We start from the raw sequence: 19,239 nt of genomic DNA on the forward strand, positions 1-19,239 counted from the left end.
TTAGTGCATCAAAAAGAAGGAAAGGGTTTGAAGGCCCCCATGCCTCTTGACGATGTGGCCCTGCACTAGGTCATTCCAGATCTTTATTCATAGGAGCTCTAAATGAATGCCGATATGGATAGATACATTATTTATCCCCGTAGGGAAATTCACACTTCCAGCAGTATCCTTTTGTTGTTTATTAACAGGATGGCCTCGGGGTGCTGTGTTGTAGTTTAGCAACAGGGGAGTGGATGACGTCACGCGCTAGGCCAAAAGTTTGACGTCCCTGCAGCAGATGGAAATCTTAGTGCCCAGGGTTACACCTCCTCGTGTTCACGTAGATAGCGAGTCCGCCTCCTCTCCGCTTCCCGCAGGCTTTTGTGTCTCTGTCTGCCCTAACAGCACTGAAGCCGGGTAGCTCCACGTTAGCGTCCAAGATGCTAGACGTGAGCCACGTTTCCGTAAAACACAGCAAACTGCACTCCCTGTACGCTTTGATGTTTTTCACCCGCACAGCCAGTTCGTCTGTCTTATTTGGTAGATTGGTACATTTCCCATGATTACGGACGGTACCGAAGGCTTATATCGTCGCTAGCCGCTTAGCCTTCACCTTAGCTCCGGCTCTGCATCCATGATAGGGCCCCCTCATCAAGCCGGCACGAGAATTCTTCAGGGCAAGGAGTTGATTCATCGAATAAACCCATAACGATAGGATAGAAAGTAATCCAAAGTGTAGTCAAACCGGAGATAGAAGCAGACACTTAAAACAAAAAAAATCACAAAAAAAACTAAATAACACGGAGCTGCTGCAAAGGCTGCCGCTCGCGGGGGCGCCTATGATGTCTATGTCTATATATATGACAGATAAGATAAATTTCTATTTCTATTTATTGTTTGCAGAGTATCATGGGTAAAAATTGGTGAATAAAGTACTGTTCTTTTTTTTCTACCTTTTTTTGTGATTTTGGGCCTCCCAAAAATACATAAATTCCATTTTTCTGTGTGAAAGTTTATATTGGTATTAAATACTCAAACACATTTGATCATATTCGCAAAGTAAATGATGATTAAAAATGATTATTGATACAACAAAGGCAGCAAGGCGGCGCAGTGGTTAGCGTGTCTGCGGCACAGTTCTAAGGTAGTGAGATCAAACCTTCCTGTGTGGAGTTTGCATGTTCTCCTCGTGCATGCGTAGGTTTCCTCCGGGCACACTGTTTTCTCCCACATTCCAAGAACATGCATGTCGGGTTCATTGGCTGGTCCAAATTGTCCGTAGGTGTGAATGAGCGAGTGAGTTTTCTGTCTCTTGTGTGCCCTGGGACTGGCTGGCAACCAGTTCAGAGTGTCCCCTACCCACTGCCCGAAGATAGCTGGGATGGGCTCCAGAACCCCCGCAACCCTACTGAGGATAAGCGGTGCAGATAATGGATGGATGGATGGATGATACGACAAATGTGGGCCTGAGGGAACATTTATTGATGTATGCTGCAGTTTCAAACTCCCCCCGAATTAATGTTTTCGATAAATAAGCTTTATCCCATCAACTCTATGCATCATCAGGCTTTTTATGTGGGTCATGCACCCACATCTTTTAGGCCACCGAGGCATAAAATTCCAGAGAGGTGACACGGGCACCTTCGCCGCCAATTTCGCTGTTTAGTTAAAAGGAAAAAAGCGCCCGGGACCGCTCGTGTTCACGAACGCCCGATTAGTTATCCTATGAAGATTCCGAGTCTGGTAAAGCTTTCCATTTAAATGCACTCAGTGGTCGCTTTGCATAGCACCCCTGCAATTTGCCAGCGCTCGGAGGACGCCGTCCCGCCGCCGCGTAATTGTCGGGGCTGCACGCTCTTTTACTTCCGATCGACTCGGGCCCGACGCGAAAGTCTGACAGCCGGGATGAATCGCGGAAAGTGAAATAATGGAAAGGACTCGTCAGGCAGAAAATTGAGGACGGAAAGTGGTGTCAACAAAGGGAAAGTGGATCCAGACAAAACAAGTAAATCATCCAAAGAACGTGTTTTGGAATCGTGTTTATTGGTTATGTTTTGTTGTTTTTGTTTTGAACGCTCTTCTCCCTGAGATTCGATCTGCAACCTCAGTGGAACTGTTCAAATCTAGGCTTAAAACACACTTCTATTTCTTCTATATTTCATGTTGGCGATGTCTTTCTATTGCTACATCCATTATAGCCTGGTCATCCTGGAAGGGGGCATGACTTCATGCGCAGTCGCTTCTCAAGGTTTCTTCATTTTCCTCATGTTGAGGTTTTTGAGTTTTTCCTTGCCCTCATGTAGGTTTTAGATCAGGGGATGGTGTCATAATAGTCTGTGGTTTGCAATAATCAGGAAGTCTGTGCAGCCCTTTGAGACTCTTTGTGATTAAGGGTGACTCAAATAAACATGACTTGACTTGAGGTTTTTGAGTTTTTCCTTGCCCTCATGTAGGTTTTAGATCAGGGGGTGGTGTCATAATAGTCTGTGGTTTGCAATAATCGTTAGTCTGTGCAGCCCTTTGAGACTCTTTGTGATTAAGGGTGACTCAAATAACCATGACTTGACTTGAGGTTTTTGAGTTTTTCCTTGCCCTCATGTAGGTTTTAGATCAGGGGGTGGTGTCATAATAGTCTGTGGTTTGCAATAATCGTTAGTCTGTGCAGCCCTTTGAGACTCTTTGTGATTAAGGGTGACTCAAATAACCATGACTTGACTTGAGGTTTTTGAGTTTTTCCTTGCCCTCATGTAGGTTTTAGATCAGGGGATGGTGTCATAATAGTCTGTGGTTTGCAATAATCTGTGGTCTGTGCAACCCTTTGAGACTCTTTGTGATTAAGGGTGACTCAAATAACCATGACTTGACTTGAGGTTTTTGAGTTTTTCCTTGCCCTCATGTAGGTTTTAGATCAGGGGATGGTGTCATAATAGTCTGTGGTTTGCAATAATCGGTAGTCTGTGCAGCCCTTTGAGACTCTTTGTGATTAAGGGTGACTCAAATAAACATGACTTGACTTGAGGTTTTTGAGTTTTTCCTTGCCCTCATGTAGGTTTTAGATCAGGGGATGGTGTCATAATAGTCTGTGGTTTGCAATAATCGGTAGTCTGTGCAGCGCTTTGAGACTCTTTGCGATTATAGGACAAAAAAATAAACATGACTTGACTTTTTCCAAAGACGGGGTTCAATACCACTTTTTTTCAGACCGATACAAGTCTTGATTTGTCATGGATAAATGATACCATTAAGTTTCAGAGCTGCGAATCGATATTTATTCCCTGAAATAAATTACCGCGTTCTCTGGACTTGAAAAACAAAAAGGGATAAGAGAAATGTGAGAGGGGGGAAGAAAGAAAGAAATCCAAAGAGAAATAGAAAGAAAAAGAGAAAAAAGAATGAAAGGGAGAAAGAGAGAAGGGGAAAGCAAGAGAGAGAAAAGGAAAAAAAGGAAGAGAGCAAAAGAAGGTAAAAGGACACAGAGAGAGAAAGAGACAAAGAACGAGAAAGAGTGAGTGAGAGAGTGATAGAAAAGAAGAGAAAGAGCGATAGAATGAGAGAAAGAAAAACAAATACAAGTACAGCGTTTGTGAAAGGCACCTGACTTTGGCAAGGGGACATATTTCAACCTGCAGCTTGTTTTTCTCTTGCACTTCCCTCAGTGTTGTATCGCGGGTGGGACTCAATCTCTTAGTGGGCCTGATCTGGCCCGCGGGCCGCCTGTTTAAAACCCCTGGTCTGTCTGTTTGTGTATCCGTCTATCCGTTTGTCTCTCTGTGTGTCTATCTGTCCGTCTGCCTTTCCGTTTGTCAGTCCGTTCGTCCGTCTGTCCTGTACCTTATAATAAGGTACCTGGGAAAAATGTTTTGAGGGTATTTCTTCTTTTCAATGAAATGATGTAAATTCAATGTTTGATGGAAATAAACGTATCTCTCCTCACTAAAACCCAAGCTTCCCCTTTTCGACGCAGCCACACGTACCATAAAAAAAATGAAATATTGACTTTTTCCCACCGTTCCCCGCCCACTCCACTTCTGACATTTTCAAGTAACTACTCTTCACGCCTCATCATCTCTTTTCTTCTGCTCGCCGTCAGTCAATTTCGCACAAAAGTCTTTCTGTGATGAGGTCTCGGACGGTGGCTCATCAGCGGGATTGAAAGTGCAACTTTTTTTCCTTCTCCTTGTGTTCTTTCCCAGAACCACGCTCCGAGTGACCTCTATCAAATGACTAAGAACCCCGAAGACACCCCCTCTTCCCCCGATGTACTGGAGCTGCACTTCAAAAACGGTTTGTGTACAGTTTTCAACTGTTTGACAATGTCCTTTGGTTGATTTTTTTTAAGGAATGGGCCTCTTCCTTCATTTTTTGGGCGTTCTAATTCCACTTGACAAAAAAGTATTTTTTAGCCCTAGCCATGATAACAGTGTCTCAAAAGCAGGGGTGTCAAACTCATTTTAACTCGGGGGGCCAAACGATGGAACAAACATTCTCTCGGGGGCCGGACTAGTGTACTAGAGGGAAAGAAAAAGAGAGGGAAAGAAAAAAGAGAATGAGGGGAGAGAAAAAGAGAGAGGGTGAAAAAGTAAGGGAGAAAGAGAGAAGAGAGAGAGGGCGTGAGAAACAAATGACATCAAAAGAGAAATAGTGAGAGAGGGGGCAAGAAAAACAGAAAGGAAGAAATCCAAAGAAAAATAGACAGAAAGAGAGGAGAGAAAAGAGAAGGGGAGAGCAAGAGAGAGAAAGATAGAACGAGAGAAGAGAGAGAGAGAGAAGAGGAAAAAAGGAAGAGAGCAAAAGAAGGTAAAAAGACACAGCGAAAGAGACGGAGGAACAAAAAATGAGAAAAAGAGAGAGAGAGTGAAAGACGGAGATAGAGAGTGAGAGAAAAAGGCAGGAAGAGAGTGTGTGTGAGAGAGAGAGAGAGAGAGAGGGAGAAGAGGAAAAAAGGAAGAGAGAGCAAAAGAAGGTAAAAAGACACAGCGAAAGAGACAAAGAGGAACAAAGAATGAGAAAAAGAGATAGAGTGAGAGAAAAGGGAAGGAAAAGATTGTGTGTGTGTGTGTGAGAGAGAGAGAGAGAGAGAGAGAGAGAGAGGTACAGAATTTGTGAGAGGCATGACTTTGGCAACATCAAATGTACATATTTCAACCTGCAGCTCGTTTTTCTCTTGCGCTTCCCTCAGGGTTGTCTCGCGGGCCAGATTCAATCCCTTAACGGGCCTGATCCGGCGCACGGGCCGCCCGTTTGACACCCCTGCTCAAAAGTTAGCATCCCTCAGGGCAAGGGTCAGCGAAAAGCGGGGCTGGAGTCGCTTGTGGCTCTTTGGCATCCCTAGTGGCTCCTTGGTGCTTTTTCAAATATGTTTGATGATTCAAGATTCAAAGATTAACAGTGTTTATTGTCATATTCACAGTAAAGATCTACGATTCCCTGCACAATGAAATTCTTACTTTGCTGTCCACACAGCGTAATAAAACCAAGAAACTAGATGATATGGTTTTTGTAGGAAGACAAACATTCAGATAGGTAGATAAATAGGTACTTTATTTCACACTTCCAGCAGTATCCTTGTGTTGTTTATTAACAGATTAACAGGATGGCCTCGGGGTGCTGTGTTGTAGTTTAGCAACAGCGGAGTGGATGACGTCACACGCTAGGCCAAAAGTTCGACGTCCCTGCAGCAGATGGAAATCTTTGTTCCCTGGGTTACACCACCTCGTGTTCACGTAGATAGCGAGTCCGCCTCCTCTCCGCTTCCCGCAGGTTTTTGTGTCTCTGTCTGCCGTAACAGCGCTGAAGCCGGGTAGCTCCACGTTAGCGTCCAGGATGCTAGACGTGAGCTGCGTTTCCGTAAAACACAGCAAACTGCACTCCCTGTATGCGTTGATGTTTTTTCACCAGCACAGCCAGTTGGTCGGTCTTATTCGGTAGAGTTCACATTTCCCATGATTACGGACGGTACCGAAGGCTTATAACGCCGCTAGCCGCTTAGCCTTCGCTCCAGCTCTGCAGCCACGATATGGCCCCCTAATCACGCCGGCACGAGAATTCTTCAGGGCAAGGAGTTGATTCCTCGAATAAACGCATTTTTGGGCGTAAAAACCCATAACGATAGGATAGAAAGTAATCCAAGGGTTAGGGTTAGACAAAAAACACTGAAGATAGAAGCAGACAATTAAAACAATACATCACAAAAAGAGCGAAATAACATGGAGCTGCTGGAAAGGCTGCCGCTCGCAGCAGTGCCTCTAATGATATATACAGTATAGTATAATTGTCACGATTGCCATGGCGCCCAATTGGCCCCGCCTGTGTGGCGCCAGCTGCGGCTTGTTGACAGATTGTCTTCCCTTCTATTTAAGCTCAGTGCTCTCACTCTCCCTTTGTCAGTCCGTCAACGAACCTCTGCCCCGCAAGACGTGGGTTTTGACTCTGTCCGGTTTCCTGCCAGCATTTCCTGTCCGGTATTGTTCCCTTCTATTTCGTTTGTTAATTATTCTCTCCAGTTTTCGTTCCCGTCTAGTTTGTCCTGTTTAATTTTGATATCCTGTTTCGATATCAATCCTGTCATTCCACGCCAGACCGCTGCCTAACGTGCATGACTCCCCATTTCCCTTAAATAAAAGGCTTGTTTGAGAAACGTCACGCATTTGGGTTCTCGTCCAGTTCCAGTTCATGACAATATATACATATATATATATTGGTGCAGTGGTTAGCACATTTGCTTATCACGTGAAAGGTCCCCAGTTCAAGACCAGGTGAAAACATATGCTGGCCTTGAGAGGGATAGGCGCCACCAGACTGTACTTGATCAAGACACACCACAGGATATGGCACCCCTACGACCCTAGTGGTTAAGGGATCCAACCATTATATTTACCAGAGGCTTGGGAATATTAGAGTTTTCATATCTTAGCTGTTCCTAGGACTTTACTCTTCTGGACTGAGGTTTCAGATGTTGTTCCTGGGATCTGTTAGAGCCACACTTCCAGTTTGGGGGTTACCACCCCGAGTGACCCCACTACCACAGGGGCCACGATTGACTTGACCTTCCACATCTGTTCCTGGTGCTCTTTCAACCCTTGGTACTTCTCCAGTTTTTCTTGTTCCTTCTTCATGATGTTGACGTCAGCTGGGATGGCATAATCTATTATCACCACTCTCTTCTGCTCTTTGTCCACCACCACTGTGTCGGGTTGGTTAGCTGCTTGTCAGTCTGGAAGCTAAAGTCCTACAGCATCTTGGCCCTGTTGTTCTCAGTGACCTTCTGTGGTAAGGCCCACCAGGATTCGGGTACTTCTGTGCCATACTGGTTTCAGATGTTCCTGTATACTATCCCAGCTACTACTAACTAGCTACTGCTAGCGTTTCATTCTTTTTGCGGCTCCGAACTTGTGTCCAGTACAGCTCTTTTAACATTTTGGGTTGCCTTGGGGTGAAATTGAAAAAAAAATACTGGCATTATCTTACCTCAGGGCTTTCAGACTTTAAGCAGCATTGTGTTTTACTTTACTTCCAACTTTTGTTTAGCCAATCGCATACCTGCATCTTTTAAAGGCCTTGATGCAGACCAATAGCAAACCAGCATCTAATTGCCATGGCGCCCAATTGGCGCCGCCCACGTGGCGCCAGCTGCTGCTCATTAACAGATTGGCTTCCTTTGTGAGCCCGTCAATGAACTTCTGCCCCGCAAGACATGGGTTACGACTCGGTCCTGTTCCTGTAGGTATTTCCTGTCCGGTATTGTTCTTGTTTATTTTGTCCTGTTTAATTTCGGTTTCCAGTTTTGTTTCTGTCTACTATTGTCCTGTTTATTATTTTCTCCAGTTTTCGTTCCCATCTAGTTTCTCCTGGTTATTTTCGATATCCTGATTCATTATCTATCCTGTCTGTCCTGTCTGGTATCGACCCCATCTGTCCGATATCAACTCGGGCAATTGGAATGAATCTCGTCGGTCTCTGGCTTCCTGTCTTTCCACACCAGACTGCTGCCTAACGTGCATGACTCCCCATTTCCCGTAAAATAAAAGCTTGTGTGAAAACGTCACGCGTTTGGGTCCTGATCCGGTTCTGGTTCATGACACTTATATGACATTGACCAATAGCAGACATGCATCTCGGAAACATAAGAGGGACACAACTGGTCTGAATTTTGTTTTTGGGCACGCAAAATAATTTGTTTTTGTCGTATGGTTGAGAAAATGTTGTAAAGAGGGGTTGAAAAAACGTGGTGTGACACATTTTATCATGAACATTTAGAAAGCTTTGAGGACCTTATCCCGGGGCTTTAACGTCTTGTCTGGTATTGGCCTGATACTTGCATATTTGGTGCTGCCCATCTCTAGTCTTAAATGGTTAATCGTACATGTTTATTTAGATTTTTTTTTCATAAATAAGAGCTGTATTATTTAGTACCGTAAATTCCGGACTATAGAGCACACATGATTATAAGCCGCACCCACCACATTTTAAGAGGAAAACCGATTTTGTACATACACAAGCCGCACCTGTATATAAGCCGCATGCGCCCACGTTAAAAAAATGTAACACTAACACAAAATTAACCCAAACCCGACTTCAAGTCCCGCGATTGAAACTTAATGTCCTTCATTAAAGTCCACAGTCCAAAAATCACAGCCGGCAAAATGAACAGAAAATGATACCGGTACTTAAGGTTTGATGCAGACCTGCAGAGTCCAAGTCCCGTTAAAAGTAATCCAAGGAAAAAAGTGTATATTTCCAAAGGGCGGCTCAGGAGGTAGAGAGCTCGTCTTGGGATCAAGAGATCGCAGGTTCAATTCCCGGCTCCCCCGTGTTACATGTTGAAGTGTCCTTGGGTAAGACACTGAACCCCTAATACCCCCACTAAGCAGGTTAGCGCCTTACATGGCTGCACGGCCGCTATTGGGAAATGTGAAGCACACTGTAAAGCGCTTTGGGAAGTCTTGACTTGAAAAGCGCTATATAATTGCAGATCATTTCATATTATTTTCATTTCAAAGGTAAGGGTGGGAAAAATATATCAGATGAAGACATTTACTCACACTTTTTCTTTAACCAACTTTTTACCCCCTCTTCTTTCCTTGTCTGTCCCTCACCTTTAGCGGTCCCTACTTAAACTCGGCACCCCGCGTTTGTTCCGCCCCTCATTTTTCGTTCACCCGTTCAAAACATATCAGAATAAGTGTCTAGAATAAATACATTACAAAATATACAGTTGCAAATACATATTATACATGGGTTACACATATTTACAAAGAAAGACGGTACACCGAGAGAGTTTTCAAAGCTTTAATAATAATAATATAGCTTTGACAGGGCAGTTAATGGTAGCAACACTCGAGTGCCGCTAGCCGCCGTTAGAAAAATGACATAAATTGGCCGCATCCCTGAATAAGACGCAGGGTTGAAAGTTAGGGGAAAAAGTAGCGTCTTATAGTCCGGAATTTACGGTAATTTGCCTCCAGTAATTGCATAGCTGATGTTCATAAAATGCTCCTGCAAAAAGACCACACAAGTCATTGAAAATGCAAGCTTCCCTTTGAAAGGGTCATCTGTCTGGCGTGTTGATGTCCAGCCTGCCAGCCACCCTTGTTACTTAACACTAGCTGCTGTCACCGCAGGGCCGATGCTCCAACAGTGACCCCCTTCGCCACTTTATCACCGCTGACCACCCAGACCTAATATCCCCGACTTCCGCATGTTTGCCGGCTGCGGACCTGGCCGGAAGTCTGGCTATTACGTGGTTATCTCGAGGGACAGACACTCATTACATATCTTGGCCAAGAAGGGCCCCAATTGTGGGTAGCGGAAAGTAACACTTTCTCGCAATGAGAAAATTAAAAAGACATCCTGGCCGTGGGGCACATAGCACAGATGTTCCTTCATGTCTTAGCGCGGTTGTCTCCAACTACAGGGGTGCGGACCGGTACCGGGCTTTAGGTCTTTTGGTACCCTACCGCATACAAACGGGAACAAAAAGTTGCCTTAATTTTAGCTTATTTCAGCACCTATGCTGTAAGGCAAAGGGAAGAAAAACTACTGGACCTATTCTGGGTTTGATGAGTGATAGATAGATAGATTTCCTGTATTAATTCTACCTTGGTCATATCCCTCAAGAGGGGTGACCGACAGCAAGACAAACACATACAATAACAAAGAAGATAAAAGGGGAAAAAAATAGCAAAAAATACACACAAATATTTTTGGACTAGGGGCAACCCAAATGCCCAAACACCCAAACAAGTTAGGCACCTCGGCACCTAAGTTGGTCAGAGATTTCACTGGTTTACCCCTGCCGCATCATACAGGTGCCCTGCCCATACCTTAGAATGCGCCCAAACATCCCACTTATATAATTCAAAGAAAGGGAGGCGGGAGACCGAAAGCTCTTGCAAACCCTAGTTAAAGGGTCACTGAATGTGAGAGGACGTGGAAGTAAAGCGACTGAGTGGAAGAAAGAGGAGTTTGGAAGGATGATGACTAAAAGGAGGGTTGATGTGTTAGCCTTGAACACAGGAAATACCAGAGTCAAAACTAATTAGAACAAAATCCGGCAATTTAAAAACATCGAACAAGACTATAGACAAATTTCAACATAAATCATAGTAAAAGAACAATGTCATGTGGTGTAAGGTGTTGGATGATAAACCCTATATTTGGTTCATCTTGGTTTACTAACCCACACAAGGGGACAGGTGAATACTACACAGGACACTATTAAGTGTGCATTAGTGCAAGTATTACGTATTAATTATGGACATTTATTATGGGCTATGCAAAAAATTAAAATTGCGTTTTTCAGTGGTAAATTGTAATTCAAATGAAACTAAGTGACATAATAATGTAATTTTCCCCGACACTTTTATGGGGAGAGGTTTCTCAAAAATACTTACACACGTATTGTTCAGATCTACAAATATATTTTCATTTGCGATTTACTCAAGATCTAAAAATCATATGTCTTTATAAATGCACAAAAATATTAAATATTACATATGTAAATCGCAGATTTATGTGCAGCTCTGCAAAATACATGATTCATTCTGGGTTTCTTCCATTTAATGGAACTGGAGGAATAAAAAATTGCAATTGAAAGTCAGTAAAGGTACCATCCATCCATTATCTGCACCGCTTATCCTCAGTAGGGTCGCGGGGATGCCGGAGCCCATCCCAGCTATCTTCGGGCAGTGGGCAGGGGACACCCTGAACTGGTTGCCAGCCAGTCGCAGGGCACACAGAGACAGACAACTCACTCTCTCATCCACACCTGGGGACAATTTGGACCGGTCAATTAACCTGACAAGCATGTTATGGCCGCAAGCACGGGGAGAACATGCAAACTCGACACAGGAAGCTTCGATCCCATGACCTCAGAACTGTGCCGCTCATGCGCTAACCACTCCCCTACCGTGCTGCCTCCGTAAAACATTGTGTAATATTTGACCACTGACGAACGAAATCCATTGCCAAATGAGCAGAAAGTAGCAGCAAGATGCCAGACAAATATGGCAGAGACTACTAGGTCAGGATTCCGCTATGTAAAACAAATACAAATTTCTTAACCTATGAATATTTGTAAAAATTAACATTATTTTATGTTTTTGCCCATTTAGCACTATTTAAATACTCTATATCAACATGTTATATTGGGTATTTATGTACTTTTTTTTTTTTTAAATTTTATTATGATTTTATTTTCAACACAAGAATACTGCTGGAAGTGTGAATTTCCCTATGGGATGAATAAAATATCTATCTATTTATCTCTATCTATCCATCTAGACATCTATCTGGACATCTATCTGGACATCTATCTGGACATCTATCTATATCTATCTAGACATCTATATATCTAGACATCTCTATCTAGACACATATCTATCTATCTAGACATCTATCTATATCTATCTAGACATCTATATCTATCTAGACATCTATCTATCTATCTCTATCCATCTATCTCTATTTAGACATCTATCTATCTATATCTAGACATCTATCTAGACATCTATCTAGTCATCTGTCTATACCTATCTAGACATCTATCTGACATCTATCTAGACATCTATATCTATCTAGACATCTATCTATCTCTATCCATCTATCTCTATTTAGACATCTATCTATCTATATCTAGACATCTATCTAGACATCTATCTAGACATCTGTCTATACCTATCTAGACATCTATCTGACATCTATCTAGACATCTATCTATCTATCTATCTATCTATATCCCGACATCTATATCTATCTAGACATCTATCTATAACTCTCTAGACATTTATCTATCTATATCTATCTAGACATCTATCTATCTATCTCTATCCATCTATCTCTATCTAGACATCTATCTATATCTATCTAGACATCTATCTAGACATCTGTCTATACCTATCTAGACATCTATCTATATCTCTCTAGACATCTCTCTATCTATCTAGACATCTATCTATATCTCTCTATCTATCTATCTATCTATCTATCTATCTATCTATCTATCTATCTATCTATATCCAGACATCTATCTATATCTATCTAGACATCTATCTATAACTCTCTAGACATTTATCTATCTATATCTATCTAGACATCTATCTATTTATCTATCTAGACATCTATCTAGACAATTATCTTTGTCTCTATCTCTCTATTTATATCTATCTACCCATCTATCTCTCTAATCGATGTTGAATGAATGTTTTCTTACCACTAGGAGCCACCAAATATTATACACTGTCCCTTTACAAAGTGCTTGAATTTGGCTATGAAAAAGGTTTACGAAACCTGTATTCGGAATCTCTCACAGCAAAGGTCCGATAAGAGCGGACCCAAAACCCGTCTAGTTGGAAGGCGTTTTCTTTCCTTTCTTTTGCATCCAAGTGCAGCGTTTTCACACATATTCTCTCTGGCTTTTATTGAGCGGCCTGTGACAAAAGCTGTTTTAGTTGCCCACACAAAAGGCCTCCATCCCGCTCCTCCCTCCGAGCACAAGATCAGCGCAAGAATGTTTTCACTTCATCACCACCCCCCTGTCCCCCTCCTTCGCCTTTTTTTCATCCTTGCTTTTTCTCACCAAAGTTTTCTCACTGATTAAAAAAGAATATTTAAACCACAGGAACCATTTCCATTCCCCCCGTACTTTTTTCTTTCTAACCCTCCCTCTTTTTCACGCCAAAGAAGAGGAAAGAGAGACAGAGAGGAAAAATGGAAAGCAGTAATTTTTCCTACAACTGTGTCTGCGCTCCCATTGTCCGCATGCACTGTTAAGGCAGCGCGGGGAGAGGAAAAAAAAAAAAGCGAAGAAAAGGATCACGGCGGAGAAAAGAGAGAAAAAACCCTTTTGGGTGAATGACGAGAGACCCGGGAAGATGGCGAGAGTGGGCAGAAACGTAGGAAAAGAGCCGGCCCCTGCGCTCCCACGTTCGGCCAGTTCATTTATCGGAACTTTTAATCTAATTATTAGCGATCTGGGGGTCCACAAAGCACTTGTCCAAGAACATTTGTCAAGTGATTTTAAGTATCGGGCGTTCGCTCCCTCCGTATTTTGCTATTCTGATATTTTTTAGAGTCCTCTTCTTAGATAGATAGATACTTTATTTATCCTCGCAGGGAAATTCACATTTCCAGCAGCATCCTTGTGCTGAGAACAATACAATAATAAAGCAAAAATAATACAATATACGAATACCCAATGTGACATGCTTATACCCACTGTAGCGTGTTCTATAGAGTATCTAGATAGTGCTACACAGAATACATATTGCAATAAAATTCGGTAATATGCAATGTAGGGGGTGTGGTTTAATGTGGGCCTTTACTCTGCCGGGTGGAGTTAAAGAGCCTCATGGCATGAGGAAGAAAAGATCTCTTCAGTCTGTCCGTGGTACAAGACAGTGACAGCAGTCTGTCGCTGAAGCTGCTCTTCCTAATATTTACCTCAATTATGCTATTAATATATGTCTCATCTCATCTCATTAGCTACACCGCTTATCCTCAGTAGGGTCGCGGGGGTGCTGGAGCCCATCCCAGCAATCATCGGGCAGTGGGCAGGGGACACCCTGAACTGGTTGCCAGCCAATCGCAGGGCACACGGGGACAGACAACTCACTCGCTCATTCACACCTAGGGACAATTATGAGGTCCACTGATTATTGAATCGGCAGATTATCTGCACCAATATTTATGAATTTGACGGATAATGGTATTTCATTCATTCTATGTGTCAGGACCAGAACGGAGACAGGACCCACTTGCGTTGCATTTCTCACAAGTTTTTTCGGAAGAAAGAGAAAGGGCTGCGGCCACGATCCGGTGTTCACTGGACGCGGGAAGCAAGTCGCTCTGGTGCTTGGGTTGTGCGCCAACCACGGAAGTGGATCTTCCGTGGCGAGCGATGGCGGTGTCAGGGACGGAAAAAGCAGGTCGGTAGCCGGGACAGGAGAGCAAAATAGGGGTCGGAAGCGAGTCGGAACACAGAATAAGAGAGAAGACTTAGTTGGGGATAAAAGCGGGTCGAAGCCGGGAACAGATGAGAGCAAAAACGGGACAGTTCAGGTTCGAAAAAGACTTATTGGTAAAATATATGGTAAATTATTGGGAATGTCAGAATCATCCACACAGGCCTAGAGCGCCCCCCCTGGCAGTTTAGTATGAATATAACATAGGAAATGATATATCATTCATATGATAGTTCAGGTATTTTCTCTACTGAATGAAAGTTTTTTTTGTACCACTAGGAGGCACGAAATATTACACGCTTTAAGGGCTATACAAATAAATCTGACTTTATGATCTTGTTTATCATCAAATTATAAAATAACCTCAATCATAAACTACCCAAGTTGGGTCAAAACGGGACTTATCCACTCCGATTGACATATCCATCCATTATCTGCAACGCTTATCCTCAGTAGGGTCGCGGGGGTGCTGGAGAACATCGGAGCTATCTTCGAGCAGTGGGCAGGGGACATACTGAACTGGTTGCGAGCTAGTCGTAGGACACACAAGGACAGACAATTCGCTCGCTCATTCCCACATAGGGACAATTTGGCCCGCCAATTAACCTGACATCAGTGTTCTGGTTTGCCTGCGTCCTAGACGCATCATTTTTGCTGGAAACGCATCGTCTCAAATCAATGTGCGTCCCCGGGATGCAACCTTTTTGCCACAAAATTGTCATTATTACACGATTACTTTTTTTTAACAAAGATTTACTGCACTCCAAACTTTTTGTCAGGCTGATCCGCCATTGTTGTTTTGGTTTCGTGGTTCGAGTTTTTGTCTGCACGCCGATTTCGGCCAACGAGATCTCGTGTAGTGAAAGGAAGTGCGTCTTTTTTTAGTGAACCGGCTTTTTTGGCTCAACTCAATAAAAAGAGCCGGCTTTCAAACGGCTCACTTGCGTTGATGATTGATATTACGAATTATGTTGTATAAAAAAGTATAAAAGGAGAAAATAAAAAAAATACAGGTTGTGGTTATCCCTTAAATCGGTATATTACCAACAATAATTTGATGCAGAAAATTAATTAATAATTTGATGATTAAAACTGAATGAATATATAGATTTATATTATATATTTGTCGCCGATTTACGATTTCTACCTCGATAACACAAAATTTTGGGGACCCATAGATCTCTGTTGGGACCCATAGATTTTTGAGCATGCGAGTCCCTGGGACCCATCACTTTTCAGAGGTAAAATGAACACTGTGACATGCATGTTTTTAGGAATAAGGGAGGAAACCCACGCAAGCACGGGGAGAACATGCAAACTCCACACAGGAAGGTTCGATCTCATGATCTCAGAACTGTGCTGCACACACTGCTGTGCTGCCCAGGAAATGATATAATAATGTGTTAATAATTTCCCATCTAAGGTTCAGTGTGAAAATAACTTGAGAAATGAAATAAACAACAAAAACAAAATGGCCACATTTTTGGAGTTGTTTTTTACAACACAGCCAGAAATATTTTGTTTTATTGCTTTTATTTTTCTGTTTATTTACCCAAACCGTTTTAGAGTACTTAAAAAAAGCATAATCGAACCCCCGGTGACAGTGACGGATGCCCATGTGGGCGTTTCCCTGTCAACAAAATAAACTATCGAAGTGAGGAAGATTGGTAAGTTGGTCTCTTTCACAGCCAGTGTCAGCGCTAAAGAGAGCCGGAGTAACAAAGCTGTGTGTTTAATTGAAGGCCTGCCCACAATTTCACAGCTCTCACATGCGCCGAGCCTTTGAATTTATTAGCCATTCTTTGCCGTCGCCTCCTTTTGTCATGGCTTTTAGTTGACCATTATTGATTTCAATGACTTGTAATGAATACTTGTCACTAGGTATTTATTCTGAGTTTGTTTGTCATGCCTAACGATTCATTTTTGCAGGTAACCGTTCTTTGCTGTCTTCTTGCTGTCCGCAAAATGCTTTTTTTAGTCTGTATTTTTTTGTACAGGGGTCCCTGAACTGTTTCTTATGAGGGCCACAAAATTTTTACCTTCCCTGATGAGGGGCCGCGGTCAGTTTGTATCAGAAAAAGTGACGATTGCAGGGGTGCCTACATTTAAAAATATATATTTATCAAAGAATATTTCTGTATTCCTCATTGACATTATTAAAGCTCTAGTGCAGGGCTGTCAAACTCATTTTAACTCGGGAGGCCGCACGATAGAACAAACATTCTCTCGGGGCCGGACTAGTAGATTAAAGAGAAAGAAAAAGAGAGATAAAGAAATAAGAGAAAGAGGGAGGGAAAAGGAGAGAGGGCGGGACAAAGAAAGAGAGAGCGCGTGAGAAACAAAAGAGATAAAAAGAGAAGTCGTGAGAGAGGGGGAAAGAAAGGGAGCGAAAGAAAGAAATCCAAAGAGAAAAGAAAGCGCGAAGGGTATGAAGAGAGAAAGAGAAAAGGAAAAAAGGAAGTTGGAGCAAAAGAGGTTAAAAAACACAGAGAAAGAGACAAAGAGCAACAAAGGAAGAGAAAAAGAGAGACACAGAGAGTGAAAGAGACAGAGTGGGAGAAAAGGGGTGGAAAAGAGGGAGAGAGAGAGAGAAAGAAATACAAGTACAGTGTCTTTGTTCGAGGCACCTTTCTTTGGCACCATCAGGTTGACATATTTCAACCTGCAGCTCGTTTTTCTCTTGCGCTTCTCCGAGTGTTGTCTCACGGGGCGGATTCAATCCCTTAGCGGGCCTGATCTGGCCCGCGGGCCGCCTGTTTGACACTTGTGCTGTAGTGTGTAATATTTGACCACTAGATGGCACTGTATTGTCTTAACGCGAACGAAAACCACTGCCACAGTGCACAGCGTAGCAGCAAGATGCCAGACACACATCGCGGCGACCTTAGTGAGGGTTTCCACAATGCAAAAGAAATAAATTTTTTATAAAAAATAAATAATTGATAGTTTATGTATGTCTGCCTAATATTCAAAACTTTTTTTCTTTTTTTAAACTAAATGAAAGTGTTTTTGTACCACTACAGACTCAATATTAGACACTATCCCTTTAACTAAATAAATGATAACCTTCTCCAGATTTTTTACAGAACAAATAAATGATAACACTGGTTGTAAAATAAATAATAACCAAATAACACTCTGCGGGTTCTTCATAGAAAAAAAAATTCCATGGAATATAAATTTCTGTCTTAATAGGTCCAAGTTCAGCTTAGTGGTAATGGGCCACCAGTGGTATTGATTTATTGTATTATTTTGAGGGGGAGAGAAAGCCACACCATATTTTTTAAGACAAAATTCAACAAAACCAACAAACTCGCCCTCCAGACCAAGGCTAATTCTTCAGCACATTGTATTTCACTTTGTGTTTTTGTCAGGACCCAATTGCGTTACGTTTCTCACAAGTTTTATTAAAGGAAAGAGGAAGGGCTGCGCCCACGATCTGGTGTTCGCTCTCGGACTCGGATTGTGATCCGAACACGGAAGTGGATCTTCCCTAGCAAGCGATGGCGGTGTCAGGGACGGAGAAACAGGTCAATAGCCGGAACAGGAGAGCAAAAACGTGGTCGGGGTCAGAAACGGGTCGTAAGCCAGGATGGGAGAGCAGACTTGGTCAGGATCAAAACGGGTCGTAGCCGGAGACAGACGGGAGCAAAAACGGGACAGGTGGGAGTCAGGGTCGAAAAAGGCTCGCCTAGTATACACTGAGGTTCGCAGACGGACTGACTGGGTTCAAATAGTGACAGCGAGCCAATCAGAACCCACGGTAGTTGGCGCCAAATGAGTCACATCAGTAATCATGACAGTTGTTTGATGATTAGATAAAATAATAATGCCACAGCCTGTGTCCCATATGAATATAAATGTACCACTCAGAATTCATCTCCCTCCCGCAGAGTGTTAAGGCTCATTTTTGTCCTAAATAATGATTTTAAAACGAGGTGCAAGCATAGTTCTTTAGTAAAAATGTCACAAAATACTGCAAACGAGGATACGAACATAATTACCTTCAGTGGAGACTGCGCTGGGTGAGAAGGAATGCATGCGTCCTGTCCTGTGCGGAGCCCATCCCTACCAATCACCCAATCAAATTGCTCTAAGAGTTTTGCTAGTGCTTGTGGGTGTTTAAAAATTGAATGTGGCTTTTCATTAAAGCGTCTCAACAATGGACATCGATCATTTAATGAGCTTCCATATAAGGGATTATTTAGCGATTCACAGCAAAAGCGGGGTCTGTTAGTGTGAGAGCTTGACTGTAAACTGTGGTTGAAATTGTGTCCTATATACAGTATAAAATTAATGAATATTTGCACAGGTTCTATTTTATCTCCGAGCCATATGTACCGTATTTTCCGCACTATAAGGCGCACCTAAAAGCCTTTATTTTTTTCAAAAACTGACCATGCGCCTTATAATACAGTGCGCCTTATATATGGATCAATATTAAGTCGCAAGGTCTCGCAACAAAGGCAAGCAGCCGCCGACTAGATTTTTCCTCGTAGGCAATGTGGTCCGCGGTGTATGCTGGGTTTTTACGTACTGGCGTTTCATTTCCTAACCAATGTGTCAATCATCATTTGAATCGATCACTATTGGCTAAAGTTATTCGGAGGTAAAGGGGGCGGATCCTTTTTATCATTTACAGGCTCGCATAGGCTAAAGGGACAAAACAAAGCCTGCAACTGGCCGAAAACGATGAATGTGAATAGCAAGTTTGGTTGTCTACGGTATAGAGCAAACATGTTTTACCATTCTGTATTTGTAAATATTTTACTCTCCTGGATTTACTACACTCACGGAAATA

General features: G+C 42.6%; 1 protein-coding gene across 1 annotated transcript in view; it reads left to right on the plus strand.

Annotated features, from left to right (window-relative positions):
* ass1 (argininosuccinate synthase 1) overlaps positions 1 to 19,239 on the plus strand; it is a 70,424-nt gene that overhangs the window by 28,104 nt on the left and 23,081 nt on the right. The window contains exon 9 of the mRNA XM_088319749.1: positions 4,173 to 4,263. Coding sequence (XP_088175875.1) covers positions 4,173 to 4,263 — 91 coding nt within the window. The remainder of the gene's footprint in view (positions 1 to 4,172; positions 4,264 to 19,239) is intronic.

The sequence above is a fragment of the Urocampus carinirostris genome, chromosome 16, assembly GCF_059441175.1.
Source record: "Urocampus carinirostris isolate Australia breed hairy pipefish chromosome 16, RoL_Ucar_1.0, whole genome shotgun sequence".
Taxonomy (NCBI): domain Eukaryota; kingdom Metazoa; phylum Chordata; class Actinopteri; order Syngnathiformes; family Syngnathidae; genus Urocampus; species Urocampus carinirostris.